The sequence below is a fragment of the Charadrius vociferus genome, unplaced genomic scaffold (genome assembly GCF_000708025.1).
Source record: "Charadrius vociferus isolate BGI_N301 unplaced genomic scaffold, ASM70802v2 scaffold858, whole genome shotgun sequence".
Taxonomy (NCBI): Eukaryota; Metazoa; Chordata; class Aves; order Charadriiformes; family Charadriidae; genus Charadrius; species Charadrius vociferus.
In genome coordinates, this window is record NW_009649724.1 from 1,625,513 (window position 1) to 1,643,305 (window position 17,793).

The window sequence follows — 17,793 nt, forward strand, 5'->3', positions numbered from 1 at the left end:
AGGAAAAGAGACGTGGGCCAAGGAGAGAAATGTATCCTGCAAGCCAGGAACGCAGCACGCAATCCTGACAGGTCCACTATGCTTTTCTGGTTCTTTTGGTCTTTTCTCCATACCTTTCCCAGTTAGAAGCAGCTCTGGCCATGAGTGAATATAAGAGAGGAAGAGTAGGCTGGTGGTTACAGCTCCAGTCTGGGATTTAGAAGATTTGGGCTGAATCGCTCATTTTGCTGCTGTCTTTCTGTGTCATCCCAGGCTCTCTGCGCCTCTCCGCAGTCACAGTAATACCGCTTCTGCGCAGGGGTGTTGCAAGAGTAAATATATTAAAGATTGGGAGGCATTACAGTACTGTGGGAAGGCTCCTGCATGGCAGGAGAGCGTGCACTTGCAAATCTCAGCAGCTCAGAGGGTCGGCGAATGCAACCTCAAATTTATTATTTTTAATATCTCATTATTTCAGAGTCAATCGGAGGATTTTTAGCCGACCTTGGCAGGGAGACAGACCTGCCTTGTCAGGTCCAAGGCAGCTGCCTTGTCTTCACTCCCTCTGCGCTGTTGGGTCCCGGCTCTGTCTTTCATTAGAAGCAGGACTCGTAGAAGGTTCTCCAGCTCAGGGTGGCTCCAGTACCCTGAGCAGAGCGGGCTCCCTCTGGCACTCTTGACTGGATAATTTAGAGTTTTGAGTTATTCTGGGTGCTTGGACCTCCTGGAAGCTGGCCCGTAGGACTTGAGGTGCTGGTACCCAACAGCATCTCAAACTACTCGCTCTTTGTTCAGCTCAGCACGGCAGTGTGTGGCCGCAGAGCTGTGGACCTGCTGCTACTCGCTCCAGGGACCCACGCGGGCAGCCGTGCCCTGGTACAGGTTTTCAGGGCTGCTCTCTATCTGTATTTAGCAGCTGTACCGTGCTGGAGCAGTTTCTGAAACGCTTGCAGATGTGTTTGGCAGCTGCTAATGGGGGTGAACTTTTTGTTTCTGATCCTACAGAAGTTTTGGAGCTGAAAAACCTTGTGAGCCCAGGGCCTGAACCCCTAGGAAGATTAAAATTCCCTACCCCGACTTTGCGAAGGCGCTGCGAGTCTGTCTGGCAAGACAGGTTCATTAACAAATTAATAGAATAATCAGCGGGGCTTTGTGTGCGTTTTGCAGATAAAAAACTGGTAACAGCGTTCTTTGGCTCTTTAATGGGCTGATAAGAGCCAACTATCTGCTCCGTAGCAGGGCTAATCGTAGAGATAAGAGAGGTTAAATCAACTGCGGGGCTCTGGTGAGGGTACGCACAGAGGGAGCAGGGATGGATGGATGGATGGATGGAGGAGGGAGCTCAGGGCTTTTAAACATGATAAAAGGGAATAGGCAGCAGTGGAAGGGAGAGAAAGCAGCGCCAGCTCCGTGAATATTGTTAGGAGCACTGTGCGAGGCCCCCAGGGGCTGCACCTCTGGGAGATTAATGCAGTTAAAAAGGGGTTGGAGGGGCTGTAGGGGAACTCTGTCTGCTCTCAGGCCTTTCTGTGGTGGTTTGGGCACAGGAGAAAGTGGTTGCCAGCCTCTTCTCTTTGAGATAAGGAGCTGGGGACGTTTCTTAGGGGTCCTGCAGGAGGGAGCTGGGCTGCGTGCAGATTCCCGGGCTGGTGCAGCAAAGCCAAGGCACTGCGTGGTCAATGGCCCCACCACTGATAGTCCTTGCAGAGCCAGGCGTGAGCTTCTTCTTATCACAAATTGGACTGGAAGGGCAGAAACCAAGCCACCCTGGCTGTGCTTAGCAGCTTGCCCGCCGGGCATCCCAGCCCGGCATCCTCACCAGAGCATCCCAGTGGCAAAACACAACAGGGATGAGTGGCAGGTGGAGGCGGCCAGGTTGGGTAGCACTTCCCATCCCTTTCAAATCCAGGTGTCGCGTGGTCTTTTTGAACAAAGACCACAGCCTATCTCCTCTCCGCAGGCCCTCTGCACCTGCGACTTGCTGCAACTGGGAACAGCCCTCGAATTTGCAAGCAGGAGAGCCACATCTGTGATGGCTTTTGCAGAAGTGTCATTTTACCTTCATAAATTACAAACGTGCGCGCTGAAATATTGATGGCGATGAAAGAGAGATCCTTGGGCTTGCCTCAGGTGTGCAGCGGTGGAGAGCAATCGGGATTCAACGCTCGTTTTGCTTTCTGCAGCCTCCTCCTTGGAGGTTTTGGGGTGCATCTAGCATCCAGGGACCTCTGCTTTTGTGTCATGCCAAAGGTGGAGGGTTTGTCCTCGCATCACCTCCCCAGCCCGCCACCAGTTTGCTCTTGGTCGGCTGCAAGAGAAGGTTGCGGAAAGTTGGCCACTGGGGCTGTGATGGGAAGCGCTTGCCTCTGCCTTTCCCTGAAGGGCTATTAATTTATACAATATTTGCTTTGTTAAAGAAAGGACATTGTCAGGCGGCTTTCAAGTGATGTGTGAAAGTGACTCTAATAAGATGTTCTGGGGAAGCCAGCAGGCAGCCCCGCCTCTCCTCCAAACCTCTCCAGGTCTCCTTTGAAAGGAGCATCAGCAACCTTGATCCTCCTCCTCCACTAGCCGAGGCACTCGCTGCAAACTTCTCTGGCGCGGGGAGCCGGGGGTGGAGGTGCCGGACAGAGAGGGAGGGCTGGGAGCCGGGCTCGGCGGATAATTGCTGAAGAAACAGGGAAGAGAAATGAGGAGGAGATTGCACGGAGGGGTGGGAGTTTTCTTTGGAGGAGCAGCTGCAGCTTGGGGCTGGCGCTCGGCTAATCAGCGCGGCGTGGAGGAGACTGCAGATGAGACATGGCTCTTCTGCTACCAAAGGCTTATGGGCTGGTGGTCCGGGTTGCAGACCGGGGTCTCCTCTCTTCCTGCATCCTTTGGATGGAGAAGGGTCACAGAATCAGAGTGGCAGGGGTTGGAGATCATCTGATGCAACCCCCCTGCCAGAGCAGGGTCACCACGAGCAGGTTGGACAGGCACACATCCAGGCAGGTTTGGAGTATGTCCAGTGAAGGAGACTCCACACCTCTCTGGGCAGCCTGTGCCAGTGCTCTACCACCATCACAGCAAAGAAGTTTCTCCTCATGTTGAGGGGGAATTTCCCGTGTTCCAGTTTGTGCCCGTTGACCCTTGTCTGTCACTGGGCACCACTGGAATGAGTCTGGTCCCATCCTCTTGCCACCTGCCCTTTAGATATTGATAAGTATTGATGAGGTCCCCTCTCAGCCTTCCCTTCTCCAGGCTGAACAGCCCCGGGGCTCTCAGCCTTCCCTCAGCAGAGGGATGCTCCGGTCCCCTCATCATCTCCGTAGCCCTTTGCTGGACCCTCTCCAGCAGTTCCCTGTCCTTCTTGACCTGGGGAGCCCAGAACTGGACACGGCGCTCCAGATGCGGCCTCCCTGGGGAAGAGCAGAGGGGGAGGATGACCTCCGTCAGTCTGCTGGCCACACTCTTTTTAATGCCCCCCAGGAGACCATTGGCCTTCTTGGCCACCAGGGCTCAAAAGGATGGCGAACCCCAGTATGCCATCGCCACCAGCTTGTCCTAGCCCTGGTGCCAGGCTCTGGCTGTCTTTGAGGGGTTTTGGCACTCCCTGGGGTTAAATAGATTTAATCGCTGTTGCTCATACACAACCCTTCTCCTCTCCAAGGGCCAGCACGTGGTGTGGTTGGCTCTCCCCTTGCAGATCTGCAGCGGGCTACCTGCTGCGCGTTTGCTACCTTCCCCAACTCTGGGATGGAGAGTGGGGTTATTTAGGCTGTTAAGGTTATTCTTGCAACCTTTGCTGGGCCATTTATTTATTTTTTTTTATATAGGGGAAAGGCCAAAAAAAAAAACCGAACCCCCAAATAAAAGCAACTTGTGGTGTAGTGAAGTGCCGGGGCCAGCGTGTGCAACCCTGGGAACGTAAATCCATGTGTGTAAACCTTCCCAAGTAAACCGTGTTGGGTTTGGGGTGTTTTTGTTTGTTTTTGTAATTATTGAAGGAACTAACTATCAATTAACTAATTAATACCATGTACTCCTATCCCACCTTTTCTCCCAGAAACCTCCAATGCCATTACAGATCCTAACGAGGCTTGAAAAGCGGGGTGATTCGCGTGGCAAAGGGGGAAACCGAGGCACTGGTCCCAGTTTAGTGGCGGAGCTGGGCTCGCAGAGCGCTGCCTGCAGCTCTGCCCGCTCCTCTTCCTCGCTTCCCGCTCCTCTTCCTCGCTCCTCTGCTGTCAATCCCAAATGACAGGTGGCTTCCAGCTGCCTCGAACAGAGCGGGACCGTTAATAAAACATCAAAACCATTAGAATCTGAAGAGCTAACAGAAATGGGAGATAAAAGGCGATCGCGTGTCTCGGCTCCCGCAGTCCCCGGAGAGATGCTTGCACCCCAGGGTGAGGTGTTCACTTGTGGAAGGGACTTTTGGCAGGTGCTGGCAAGCGGGAGGGAAAAAAAAAAAGGAATAAACATGTAACAATAAAAGGCCAAGGATGTAGGTGCGGAGCCCAGTTTCTGCATGGAGCGGTGGCACGGAGGTGCCATCTGGTAGCCCAGAGCAATCCCTTAATTGGGGCCTTAATATGAACTCTGCCAGTACCAAACTGTCTTTTTTTTTTTTATTATTTATTTTTTATTTATTTTCATAAGGGTTCTGGGGCTGTTGGGAGGCTTAATTAATTAGTTAAGATGTTTTCCACTGTTATTGTGCCTCCCCTCAAAGGCTTCTGACAGTAAATTCTCATCAAGTGGAAGATCTAATAAGTGCCAATTATTGAAGTTTGCTAATTGCCAGATAATAATAATGCTGATTAATAATGCTTTTAACACCACTGTTGATTTCAAATGTGGGTACGTGCGCTACGGCACCATTGATTTGAATTGTAATTTCTTCTGCTTTGTAGCTAAGTGGGGTAAAAATCAGGTCGGTGGTATTTTTTTTCGTCCAAAGAGCATATTGTTCTAACCTTCGTCTATAAAAACCCACTAAGTTCATATGCAGGCAGTTTAAAAAATAAATAAATAAGTGCGGGAGGATAATGCATGGCGGAGGAGCGGTTCGTTCATTTCCTTGACAAGTGTAATTTAATTTTAATTATTTATGATTCTTCATCGCCTGCTAGTAAATGTTCTGTAGTATATTTTGTAAAACTAATGAAGTCTTCGTAATAGGAGACCTAACTGGAGCCCCGCGCGGAGCAGCGGGAAGACGCAGCTTGTTTCTCGCCTTCTGATTATTCCGTATTGGACCGGTGACGTTTTACACACCGATCCTTTGTGGATCCCACCCAGGCGGGGATGCTGCATGTGTGAAGCAGATCCCAAAGCATTTAGGCTGGGTTTGCTCTAAAAACTTTTTACTTTTGGAGCTGTAGCAACGGGGCAGAACCCCAGCGAGAGGGGCGGCTCACCCTCGGCGTGCGCTTAGAGCATCCCACGCTGCCCCTTGGGGTTTGTGACACCACCGGGGAAGTTATGAAGTTGATTTTTTGTGTTGTTTTTTCCTCTGAATTATACCTTTTTTGATTTCTGCTCCGAAATGTCCCAGAGGGTAAGGAACCACGGAGCGAGGAGGGGATGCTGCTTGCTTTGAAGTTCCCTAAAAGCGGAAGAAGTGTGTTCCTCCGGCAGCATCGGGGCCGGGCTGCGGGATGGATGCAGGATGTCGGCATCCCTGGCCGCTGGCGTTGGAGGAGCGGCGGAGGGGTCCACTGGGTGGGCATGCCCAGAACAGCATGGAGTGTTGAGTGGAAACCTAAATTTAAATGTTAAAAAGCTTTTGTGCATTACCAGTGGCATTTCCTCTCCCTCCCCATTTGTCACTTGGAGCGGAGCTGTGACTCTTTTAATATCAAACAAATAATAAGCTCCCTCTAAAGTGATTTTTCTGACAAGGAGCTCAATATATTAAACTTTATCTATATTTTAATAGCCAATTTCACACCAAACTGCCTTCTTAATAATGTATTTACCACCTGGGGATATTATTCCAACCCATCTGGAAAGAATTGGAAATTAACTGTCCCTAAACTGAGTCTGTGTGTGCTTTAGATGCAGCGGAGATAACAGCGGTGTCATTCCTAGGGGAAGTGGGGGAGGAAGCTCATCACGCACCGAGCAAAATGTCAGCGGCAAAGGCAATAGCTGGCGGGGAAACGAGTGCTCTCCTTTTTGCAACCGAGAGCCCACCTCGGGAATATTCAGCCGCTCGGGGAGCGGCCGATAGCGCCTCAAGGGCCTCTTGTGCCGCCTTGTAAGAGCGGAAGGCTTTGGTTTCCAAGGATGCGCGGTGGATGCAGGGCTCAGGGGAGCGCCAGCATCATGCCGGGCGCTGCGGCGAGCTCGAGTGGTGCTGCTGGTCGCCTGCCACCGTGGTGGTGGGACCCCGCTGCTGCAAGCATGCACCCAAACAGTGGGAAAAAGTCATGTTCCCGCAAGCCCATGCTGCTAATGGGAATTAATCGGGTCGGGCAGCGCTTTTAACTCGCTCCGTTTCGGAGCGGTCCTCTCCGGGTCTCTCTGAACCGACACTGATGCAGCCGAGGCAGAGTGCAGCATCCGCTCTCCATGTGTACGTGCAGACACGTGTGTTTGCAAAACACTGTTTTGTTTAGTCAAAGTCATATATATAGTTATTGTTGCTATTTGTTTACTTCCTACAGTTTCAAAGCATCAACCAATTCGCCTCCCTTGGTGCTGTAGGCACTGTGTGAAAAAATATATGGTGGTCCCAAACCTGCGGAACCGGTGTCCCCTCTGGACAGAAAGCCAGGCAAGAGGAAATCCCTCCTGTGGCTCTTTTGCCCTGAAAATAGGAGAGTAGTAGGGTGCCTGTCGTAGAGAGCAGAGTTGTCCTAACCACACTTTGCCAAGTTGGGCTTAAATCAGATTTTGCCAGTATTTCTTATCAAATATAAGCCTGTCAAGGTCTGTCTAGGTGGTGTTACTCATTCCTGGCTGTGCAGAGCATCCCTCGCCTCCGTTTCCCAGCAGTGAGGGGACATCAGGGATGGCATTGCATGGAAGCGAACTTTTCCTTTCCTTCCCCAGCAAAAAGCCCTTCCCGATCCCCCCGGCTGTGTTTGCCAGGGAAAAAACATCTAGTCGGGTCAGGGCTGTTGATTTTTATGCCAGACCTGGTCTGCAATTACATACTGGACTGGTGATGGGTGATAAAGGGTTCGCAGCGCGCAGGCATCACTGCCAGCATCCCCTCTGCGTGCTGTAGCAGCAGAGACCTCCCTTGCGCCGGTCCCCTTGGCAGAAAAATGGCAAAGAATTTCGCTGTTTTAAAGTTTTGTTTGAATGTGACTGTGTTTGAAGGTTTTTATTATTCATACGTTTCTATGAGATGTCGCTGGCACTGAAGCAGATTAATCCTTGCAATGTTTCCTTTTGTTTTTAAAATAATTAAGGGCAGCTGCTACTTAAAGTCAACTAAAACATCCTAGTTTTTAGATAAAAGTGCCTTGTGTTTGTTGTTGTAATGAAGCGGTTTGACACCGAGATGAAAGTCTCTGCTGTTTGTGTTGTAAAAACTGGTTTTGACGCCATTTTTGAACAATGTCAAACTGTTTCCTTACATTTTGAACAAGACACGCTTTGATCTAGGAAAAAACCCCAAGATGTTTCAATCAGAATGAAGAAGCAGCAACCCTTAATGATTTTAAAATAGGATCAAATTGTAAAATGTTTCAATCATTATGTTATGTCACGTAATGACATCCTTGTAGCTGTGCTGTGTGATGCTTAGCGTTGCATTTAGCATCGTGAAATGTAGTAGAAATAATTCAAAATAATCTAAAATGCTGAAATGAACTACTGAAATTGCAAAGTGATTCTTTAAAGTGTCAAAAGAAAATTCTAGTTTCTGGCGTTTTTGGAGTTGCTGAGCTCGTCGGAAGAAAGTGTGCGGGTGCTTTTGTATTTTTTCATTCCGAAACCGAATGAAAACAAAGCGTGGCGAAGTTGAAAGCGCCTTGTGAAATGGAAATTCTCCCAATCGACCCATTTTAGCTACGATCCCCTCCTGCTCCACGGAACCGCTGGGGAGGGGGGAGTGGGGCCGCGGCAGCGCCCGACCCTTGCAGATCAGGGCCGAATTGTTTTGGGATGGAGTTGGGAAGCGATGCGGTGTTGGCACATCCCTGCGCTAAACCGGGTGCTTTTGGGTCCCTTCATTCTTCGGCCGCTGTTGCAGTTTCCCGTCGGAGGTGCTGGGAGGGGAGGGATGCCACCGCACGCGGGGGATGAAGGCAGAAAGGGTTGAGGTTTGCATCCTGCGAGGTCCAAAGGGCTCAGCGCCGTGGTACCCAAGTCCAAGGGGACTTCCCCGGTGTTGCTGCCAAGCAGCTGGGAGCGGGAGAAGGGGGGGTGTGATGGCCATCGCTGCTGTCCCCAAATCGTCAGCTAAGCACGGAGATGGCATGTGACAGGCGGGTCAAGGTGGAGAGGTGCATAAAGGCTGCTTTAATCCTGCCAGGGGAGGATATGAGCGCTGACAGTTACCTGGGGACCCTGAGATACCACAATCCCTAACTTAATCAGACAGATAACGGGAGCAGCTAGAGACGAGGCAGGAGCAGGAACCGCTGAACAATAGGATCCAGCCCCCCCGGGCCCCCGTGCTGCGAGTGAGATAATAAACTATATAAAAATCTGTCACCGCGCGATAAGTGATGAATTAGAATCAATTATATGTTTAAAATAATAGACCTCCCCATGGTGTTACCCTCCCGATCGGTGATGGCTTCTGCCTGGGCTTGGCGGTGGGGATGGCAGGCTCGCTGCCACTGTCCCCGCGCGCGGGGCTGAGGGACGCCTCGCGCAGGCGGCTCCGCAGCGCCGGGGAGCTCGGCACGGCGGCAGCCGAAATCCAAACTGGCAGCCCAGCTTTTGGCCTTTAATTTGGCATTTTCTCCCCGGGCCCAGCAGAACCGCGCGGCACATCGATGCCACCGGTTTGTGCAGTGCCGGCAGTGGGGCACACCTGGGGCAGGGACCTCCAGCCCGCCTTTCCTCCAGATTTGTATATTTAAAAGATTTACTATTTTTTTTTTTTTTGCATTTTGGACTGCTTCTCCTTCCTGCGTGGCGCAGATCTTTCTGTGCCGCTGAGTGCTGTTCTGCTAAATAATGCCACTTGGGTGCGTTTTTCCCCTCCTGCAAAGGGTGGGAGGACCGCTGAAGGTGTGAAAATGGAAGATTAACTCCATAAATCGTCCATCCAACGATGCCCGGTCAGTTTGTGAGTGATGGGCTGGCGGGAGGGCAAAGTGTCCAGACTTGACAGTCCCATTGCTGCGCGTTGGATGCGGTGGTTGGCAAACCCTCCAGGCAAAGAAGAGCGTGTCCATCCAACCTGGGCAAATGCAAGTTGAAACCAGAGGTGTTTGGTCTTTCGACCACGCTGCTTGCAACGGGGCTCGGGGCAACGGGACTGGGGCTTGGATGAACATCTCACCTGGAGGTGGTGGTTGCGTTTCTGAGTTGGTCTAGTTGTTTTGGTGAGGATCAGCCCGGTGTGTTTGGTTTTCCTCCAGAAGCTGCGGTGCTGTCACTTGTCATGGGCTCGCTGCAAAGGGCGTTGAGGCTGCTGAGCTCAGGCTGCGCCCTTGCCGGGCGCATTTCCAAACCCAGCCTTTTTGAACACCCGCATAACCCTGCCCGGGTGTTCTCAGAGGGTCTTGCAAAGATGTACGTTGCCCTGATAAAAGCTGGTATTTTTCACACCCAACACAAAGGCCGCCTGCTGCCCTCCTGCTGCCGCATCCCTTTCCTTCTGCAAGCTGGGGGGGGGTTTTCCCAGCTCCCTGCACTGATGGGAGGCAAAATACTCCTTGTGCATCAAGAGTTGAATTGGAAACCCGTGCCTAGCCTGGCTTGCCTTTTTATTTTGTTAAATAGCACAAGTTGCAGCCATAAAGCCCCTGGAAGCCTGTGCTAAGCAGGGGCACTGGGACCAGTGCTAATGGATTGAAGTGAGCAGCTCACCAGCCACAGGGGTGCCCTGGGATTTCCCTTTTGAATCTTATTTACATTCGGACTAACAATAGCTCCCAAGCTTGGCTATAAATAATTTCTAGGAAAGAGTTGTCTAATTAAACGTACAGCAGCAAAGAAAGTACTTTTAACCACAAGGCTGGTGTCCTAATGAACGTAATCACTGGATGGGGACAGCTTAGGAAACAGAACTTGACATCTCCCGGTGGAGGCAGAGAGATGGAGGGGAAACATACTTGGGGAGAATTCCCAATCAATATTTAATTGCCTCGCATGTAATCTGCCTTAGTATTTTTTTAAAATAAAATTAAAGCCCCGCAGAAACTGGAGAACCTTTAAAGCAGATTTGAGGAGGGGGAGCCTCTTTTTTTTTTTTTTTACAGCCACCTGGGGAGCGAACAACATCTAACTGCCCCCGTAGGCATGCAGATTGTTCTGTAGTTGGCAAAATGGTGTGAGTGCAGGCTTTGATGGCATGGGTTTACAGCCTTCCCCATCCACAGAGGTCTTCCTCCTCTCCCGGTGCCTCAGTTTTGTTGTCTGTAAGCGGGGAATACAGAAATCCCCCTGGACTTCATGGGTGTCCAGCTAGAGCTCGCATCTGGAAAGCGTTTTGAGAACGAGAAGAAGTCAAGTTATCCATAACTTGATCCATATCCCTGTGCCACAGTGCCCTATGGCTAAAAGACAACCAGAGAGCTGGTGGGATTGGGTGATGGGCAGAAAGTGTGTGCTCCAAGCAGATGGGCAGGTAGATCCAGGTTGAACTTGAGAGAGAGAAGCTCTTGGGCAGGTCCTGATGCTGAAGTGGAGGTGTTAGCTGCATGCAGGAGTAGGCAATGGTGTAAATGGCTGAGGAGCGGCTGATCCCTTGCAGGATGGACCCGTGGTTAGTGTGGCAGCGTGTCCCCATCTCTGTGAAGTGTCACACCAGGTGCTGGCGAGCCCTTGGGAGCAATCCAGCGTGCAAAGGCGGCTAGGGGCTGTCCTGCCCAGGGAGCAGGGCTCGGCTGGGGCAGTGGGTGTCCTGCAGGAAATGTCTGTGTAGGTAGGGAGTGATGGGAAACTAGCCATGGCTGGGGCCCATCTGGTTTATAACGGATTTAAAGCTTGTGTCTAGGGGTAAAATATAGCAGGGCAACGGAGCTGGTGAGGGGTCTGGAGCACAAGTCCTACAAGGAGCGGCTGAGGGACCTGGGGGGGTTCAGCTTGGAGAAAAGGAGGGGGAGGGGAGACCTTCTCGCTCTCTACAGTTGCCTGAAAGGAGGATGGAGCGAGGGGATATCAGTATCTTCTCCCAAGTAACAGGCGATGGGACAAGAGGGAACGGCCTCAAGTTGTGCCAGGAGAGGTTTAGATTGGATTTTAGGAAAAAATTCTTCAGGAATTTAGGGTTATCAAACATTGGAAGAGGCTGCCCAGGGAAGGGGTTGAGTCACCATCCCTGAAGGTATCTAAAAGATGTGTAGATGTCGTGCTGAGGGACGTGGTTGGGTGGTAATTTGGCAGTGCTGGGTTAATGGTTGGACTTAATGATCTTAAAGGTCTCTCCCAACCGAAACGATTCTACGATTCTAGGCCAGCTCACTGGCAGCCTGTGCATGATGGCATGCGCCCTGCGGAGCGTTTGGGCTTCCCAGCAGACTGGGACACAAAATAAATAGGCCAACTGGTGTAAATTACTGCATCTCCAGTTGGAGCAGAGATGCTGATGTTTGCTGGTGCGGCCGTGGTATCCTCTAGCATGGAGGAGGATTTGGGAATGACAAAGCCCTGAAATGTGTTTTCCCCTGGTTTGTGGTGGTGGCCCTGGCAGGGGGATGCGGAGGAGGGACAGCGGTGGGATGTGGCGTCTCCTCTGCCTGTTGCAGCTCAGACTGCACGGCCAGCCATTGCTCTGTCCCCAGAGAAAACACTCCGGCTCCGCTGCGATTAATCTAATCGGCCACTGGATGTCAATGTTGCCTCATCCAATTACAAGTGGGAAAGGACTGGATCTTCAGAAAGGGGGAGAAAAAACTGCTGTCAGAATAGCAGTGGTTGGATGTTGTTTTCTTCTGCGAAGTTGGCTATTAAGCACTGTAGGACCATGTCTGTAGGTACCGAGGAGGAATCAGTCATTGCTCTTGTTTTGCTCAGCCGGGGAGGGATGCGATCCAGTCTGCTTAAAGACTAAACCCTGATTTGGGACAAAAAGCCTCAGCAGAATGAAAAAGCCGGATAGAAAAAGCATATCCTCTTCTTCGAGGCACGGCTCGGGGTGTGCTGAGTTGTTGGTGGTTGGCATCGGGCCCATACGTGATGTTCAGGAGGACGGTGATGCATCTCCCGTGGAGCTGCGTGCAAGGGAGGTTTGAGGACGTGTAGTCAGAAAATAGAGCTTTAAAAAGGGGGGGGAGGCTTCTCGGCAGCGTGCGGAAGCAGATCTGGATTTAAACGTTGCAGCTTGGCCTCCTGTCTGTTATCCATCTTCTAGCCAGTCGCAGGGAAGCACAGGCAGGAACTGCATCCTGCCAAGATTCATGATCAAGAACGCCTCTCCCCCACCTCCTCCCTCCCTTCGACAAATATTTTAAACCCAGGCCCCGGGCTGGGAAGCAGGTGCGGCAGCTGGTCTCTATTTGCACGCCCAGATGGGGCATCTCCAGGGAGAGACCGAGTCCTTGGGAAACGGGGACCCCTGAGTTTTTTTTGGTGCCGGTCTATAGGTATGGCCCCGATGGGATGAGCAAGGATGGGGCGGGATGCGTCTCAACTCCTCTGTGGGCTCTGTGCAGTGAAACCACTTAATATAGACCTCCCCACCAAGAAGACCTGGTGGCGCAGAAGCTGCGTGTGCTCTTTGCTCGGGCAGCACATCCTCGGCAGCGAGAGCGGGGGGCTGGCGAGGGCTCCTTGCCCTCCCTTGCACCTCTGCGGCAGTTAAAGGCAGGACGTTGCTCCCCGGAGCTGTCAGCCCGCTGCCTTTCTTCCCTAGCAGTACAAAGGAAGGCAAATGGACTCGTGGTTTCCATCCCTTTGGAACTATTCACCCCCCTTTCACGTTGGGTTCATTTGGGCGCGTTAATATCTCAAATTTAATGATAAGTCTAACGGCATTCATTTATAAGATAAATAAGATGTTATTAGTACATTAGTAGCAAAAAATGTGCAAGGACACTGCTAATCTAAGGTGAAAATGCCTTCCTGAGTGAAATTTAATTAGCAGATTGTGTTCTATTAGTGACTTTTATGGGGAGTTCATGAAAATGAATACAAATATGATCCAGGCAGCCTCTCCTGTGAAGTGAGAGCCTTGCTAACCTACCCTCCCTCTCCCTGCCACGCTGCTGCCAACGAAGGGAAAACACCCATGGGTGTCCTCTCCCCTCACCAGGAGAGGACTTTGTGGAGGCAGAAGAGGATTTTCTGGAGGCAGAAAGGCAGCCTGTGGCCACCTTGCAGGTTAGGGTTGTGGTTGAAGGGCGGCAAGTCTGGGTGTCACGCGAATTAAGCGTGCTCACAGCAAGGGAAAGGGGGTGGGGGGAGTCAGAAATGTCCCATCTTTTCCCTCTGCCCTGAGCAAGCAGCTGGTGGGAGCTGCTCTTCCATGATAAGAGCGGTGACAGTGATGGAGATCTCCTCGGTGCTTTGAATTTTCTCCCTCGCCAGCTGTCCTGCGGTGGTCAGCACGGGTAGCAGAGGGTGCCAGGTCCTGCAACAGGGTCCATCGCAGAGATTCGGTGTCACGCTGCCGGGTGCTGGCAGACCTCGGCGTTCCTGAGCGCGCGGTAGCTGCAGGGGAATGGATCCCGTCCAAGAACATCATACATCTTTTAAAGACTTATGGTCCCCTGGCAAGCCGGAGGGTGTTGTGCAGCTGTTACTGCCAGGCCGTGCTGGAGCAACATGCTGCAGAGATGTGCTGGTGTCCCTGTTCCTCCCAGAGGAAGGGACGGAGCCAGCGCAGTGGGGGCTCCCATGTGGAGGAGCCGTGGAGGTGACATTGATGGGTCTTCTTAGGTTTTGTGCTAAACACCAGCGCTCGGGGTGTTTCCGGAGCTGAAAATCACAGGGTTCCAGCACCCTGGAGGTGACTTAGGAAGGGAAAACATCTTGGCATCAGCAGCAAAAAAATGATATATTTAAAAGGCATCTCTGCTCTCGGTCTTTCCTGGGAAGACTGTCTTATACACCCCACTTTGGGGGTAGCTGTCACTGTGGCATAACCTCGTCCACCTGATCTGGGACCTTCTGCTCCCACTCAGTGTGTGGCTGAGGGAGATGTCCCTTGGTGATGCTGCTAGCTCCTTGCTCTTGGGATGAAAATCCAGCGTGAGATTCTGCCTCGCTCAAAACCTGTAGCAAACCTGCCATTAACTCCAAGAGGTGTGGACACCACACAACAGGCTGCCCATGCAGTCTCTGTTTCAAAGCGCTTGGGAAAGGCGTTGGAGGTCCAGAGGAGCAGAGAGGCTTTGTGCACTGAGGAGAACCATGAGAGCTGTCACCTGCCCCTGAGCAGACCTGTCCCATCCCTTGTATTCATGCAGAATGGAGCTGCTGACCCCTGCCAGGCTTTTGAGAGTCTGTGAGTTACCGCTGCTGATGTAGGAGGCATCTGGTGGTGGTTCGAAAGATCCTTCCCTCCCATCTGCGGGTGCAGGATCCAGCTCTTGCCGATTCCTTTGCTGAACAGAGGCGGAACAGCGAAGCAAATGCACGGGGAGTCATTATTCATGCAGATGATCCTCACAATTCAATAGAGGTAATTAGGAGAGTGATGGAGGAAATTAGCACTTTCTGCGGGTTTATTAATATTAATAAAATGATTCCACGGTTAAAAATAATAATAATAATATTAATAAAATAAATACAAAACTGCAGAAGAGCTCTGCCCAGCTACTAAATACCAGTCTGCTCCAGGCAGTGATCAACCAGTAGCTTGAATTAGCCTTCAGAGGCAGTTTTTTGCCCACTCTAAAGGTGGTATGACAGAAGTCAGAACAGATTGAGGCATATCCGGGCTCGTTTCTTGTTTCCCCACTTTTGTCTTCCCCATTAGTAAGAAGAGCTGAAGCTCAGCAGATCCGTAAGAGGTTGGAAAGTTGAGTGGCTTGTTTTTAGCGTGCCAATGGTCTTGAAAATACAGTGTTTTCTGACTCCGGTTGTCCTCCTGCTTCTTCACCTGCTTTGTCTGTCATTATCCTAGCAAGGAAAATATTCCCACAATATTACACAATTGGGGTAATGCACATTCCAAGTTGCCCTCTCGGTTGCATCTCCCGTTCCCTCTCGTGGTGATCACAGCAGAGGACCGCGGACCGCTGCCACCGACGTGCAGCGTGGTCCTGGGAGCTGGCTCAGCTCTCCGTGCCGCTGGCGTGCCAGATACGCTGGAGTATTTGGGGGAACTTATTTGCAGACAGTGAGGAGATTATCGAATTAAAGACGGCACAGAATGTTCTTAATGAAAATACATGACAAATGTATTTAAACATGTAAAAATTTAATTAGAATTTTTTATTATTAAAATGTTGCTAAAAGTGCTTTCTGAAGCCCTCTGCTTTCTTTTGAGATCAAGGCTTTTTCACTTTCTGGCATGCTAAGAGGAAGATTTGGGCTGAGGAAGGGAATAATTGGTACCAAGTGGCTCCTGCAGAGGGCAACGGGACTTTTGCTGTGGATCTTGGATGCAGGATTAGGCCTGGCTGTACCCATGGGAATACCTGGCTGGACTTGATTCTTTTAGGAAGGGGTTTTGCAGTCGTGAAAGCCCTTCTTTGCTGGTTAGGAGGGACCGCTGGAGAGGTTCGATGTCGGGCCGGGGGCTGTGCTTTACTCTGAGGATGCTGGAGGATGGCAGCAAGCTGCCAGCACCACCGGGAAGGGCAGGAAAGACCCGGGATGGGCTGTTGGACTTGCGACCCCCTTCTCCATCCACGGGAGGTGCGTGCATCCAAAAAACTTACTGGGGGAGCAAAGAAAAGGTGCTCTGAGGTCCCAGGCTGTGTGGTTCCGTGCCCTTTCCTCCTCGGCACGCCTGGCATCTCCCTGCTCGGGGCACCGGGGAGCAGCTCGGGTTGTTTTCGCTCGGCGGGGAGCTGTGAGTATGCCGGTACCAGCTCTCTCCTGGCTGACCTGATTGCATTCCCGCTCCCGAGTTAGAGATGCCGATCTGGTGGGTGGCGCCAATTCCCAGAGCCTTCTCCATCCATCTTTATTTAAATGGGAAAAGATCAGAGCGGTTGAACCTGTTGCTTTAATGACAGATTCCATTATATTAAACGATAATTGCAAAATATCAGTTTCTATAATTAAAAAAAAAAAAAAAAACAAACAAAAACCTGCACAGCTGGACATGGTGGCTTTCTGCCGGTGCTTTACGTGTGATCTCCACCTTATCGCTGAGGATCCTCGTGTCCTCCTCGCTTCTGCGTCGCATGAGGGTGGCGAGAGCATCCAGCGCTGCAGCTCCGGGATGTGGAGCCGGATGGGTTCCCCCTCTCCCATCGGCAGGGGGGGGGGGGGGCGTATATTCTACGCTGAGGTGGCAGAGCCGGCGAGTATTTCCATTCCGGAGGAATTTGCAGGGCTGGCAGTTTTAAGGGAGAAGCGGGGGGGAAAGCAACCCTATCTCCCAACTTGTAAATTAAGCAGATCTGGTCAGGAACTGTCACTGCAGGAGAAGAAATATGAAACCTCTGGGGTCGTGTATGCAGAGTAATTTTTCTGACTGTAACTCTACTTAAAAATAAGGATATGATGAAAATGCTTAGAGCATTTTAAATGGACCCAGCAGAGATCTGATTCAGCTCCTGTGAAGTCTGTGCAGACGTTATTGGGTGTTGGCTTCCTCTAAACTCGCTAACGCCAGATTTTAGTGCGTGGCAGAGAAATAAATTGGTTCCTTCTCCTTATTAACAGAAAATATTCTTAGATGGAGAAGCAATAGTCTTTTTTTTGGGGGTGGGTTGGGTTGTTTTTTTTTTAATTTTTGATGAGTTGCGGTACGGGAGAGTGAGGAGGTTGGGAATGTTGAGGTGAGCCGCCGGGGTGCTTGCTCCTCGCCTTCATCCAGGGTGCAGGGGGGGTCCACACCACACTCAGCATGGGTGGCGTCTCCGGGTGATGGAAACCCCCCAGAGATGAAGCCGACCTTGAAAGGCATCTGAGGATGTCTGTGCGTTTGTCAGGCTCCCTGCGAGAGCACACGCTGCCCATGTGTGGATAAGGCTCATTTTAAGGAGATTTTTGAAAAAAGAATAGGAAAAAAAGAATTGGGGGTTGGACTAGGTGGTCTCCAGAGGTCTCTTCCAACTCTGACCATTCTGTGAACTTCAAAGAAGCTCAAACGTAGCCCAACGTGAGCGTGTGAAGGCAGAGGCAGGCTGCTGGGCTCACCGGTGGTGGACAGAGTGAGGGGCATCTCTTGTGAGGTTTGTGGAGCCGTTCGGGACAGCGCAAAGTGCGGTGCTTCTGCTGCGAGGCAGGAGGCAGGTTTTTGGAGCTCTCCGCCATCTCTGCATGATTAGTTCCCTCTCCGCGGCGGTGCTCCCGCCTCTCGTGGCCGTTCTCACCGAAGCGAGATGGCTGGACCAGGCACATCAGCAGAAGTTGCTGCTTTTCTGCTCTTTTCAGGAGCGTAGGGAACGCCCCAAACCGTTGCCCCGTACAACGTTAACAAAGCTGGGTTTGGTGGGTGGCCGAAGACCGGGCAACTGTGAGCGCGATATTCAGGATGGTGGTGAGATGGGAGGAAATGTGGACGGAGAGGAGAGTGAAAGCCACCCCAGCTTTCCCCTTTCTTCCCCCGTCTCCCTTCCTGCGCCCCCTCCCCGG

The 17,793-nt window shown here is 51.5% G+C and overlaps 1 protein-coding gene across 1 annotated transcript in view; it reads left to right on the forward strand.

The window, feature by feature from the left end:
• LOC104291570 (opioid-binding protein/cell adhesion molecule homolog) overlaps positions 1-17,793 on the forward strand; it is a 293,742-nt gene that overhangs the window by 168,913 nt on the left and 107,036 nt on the right. The window contains exon 3 of the mRNA XM_009890823.1: positions 2,946-2,970. Within this exon, the coding sequence (XP_009889125.1) occupies positions 2,946-2,970 (25 nt within the window). The remainder of the gene's footprint in view (positions 1-2,945; positions 2,971-17,793) is intronic.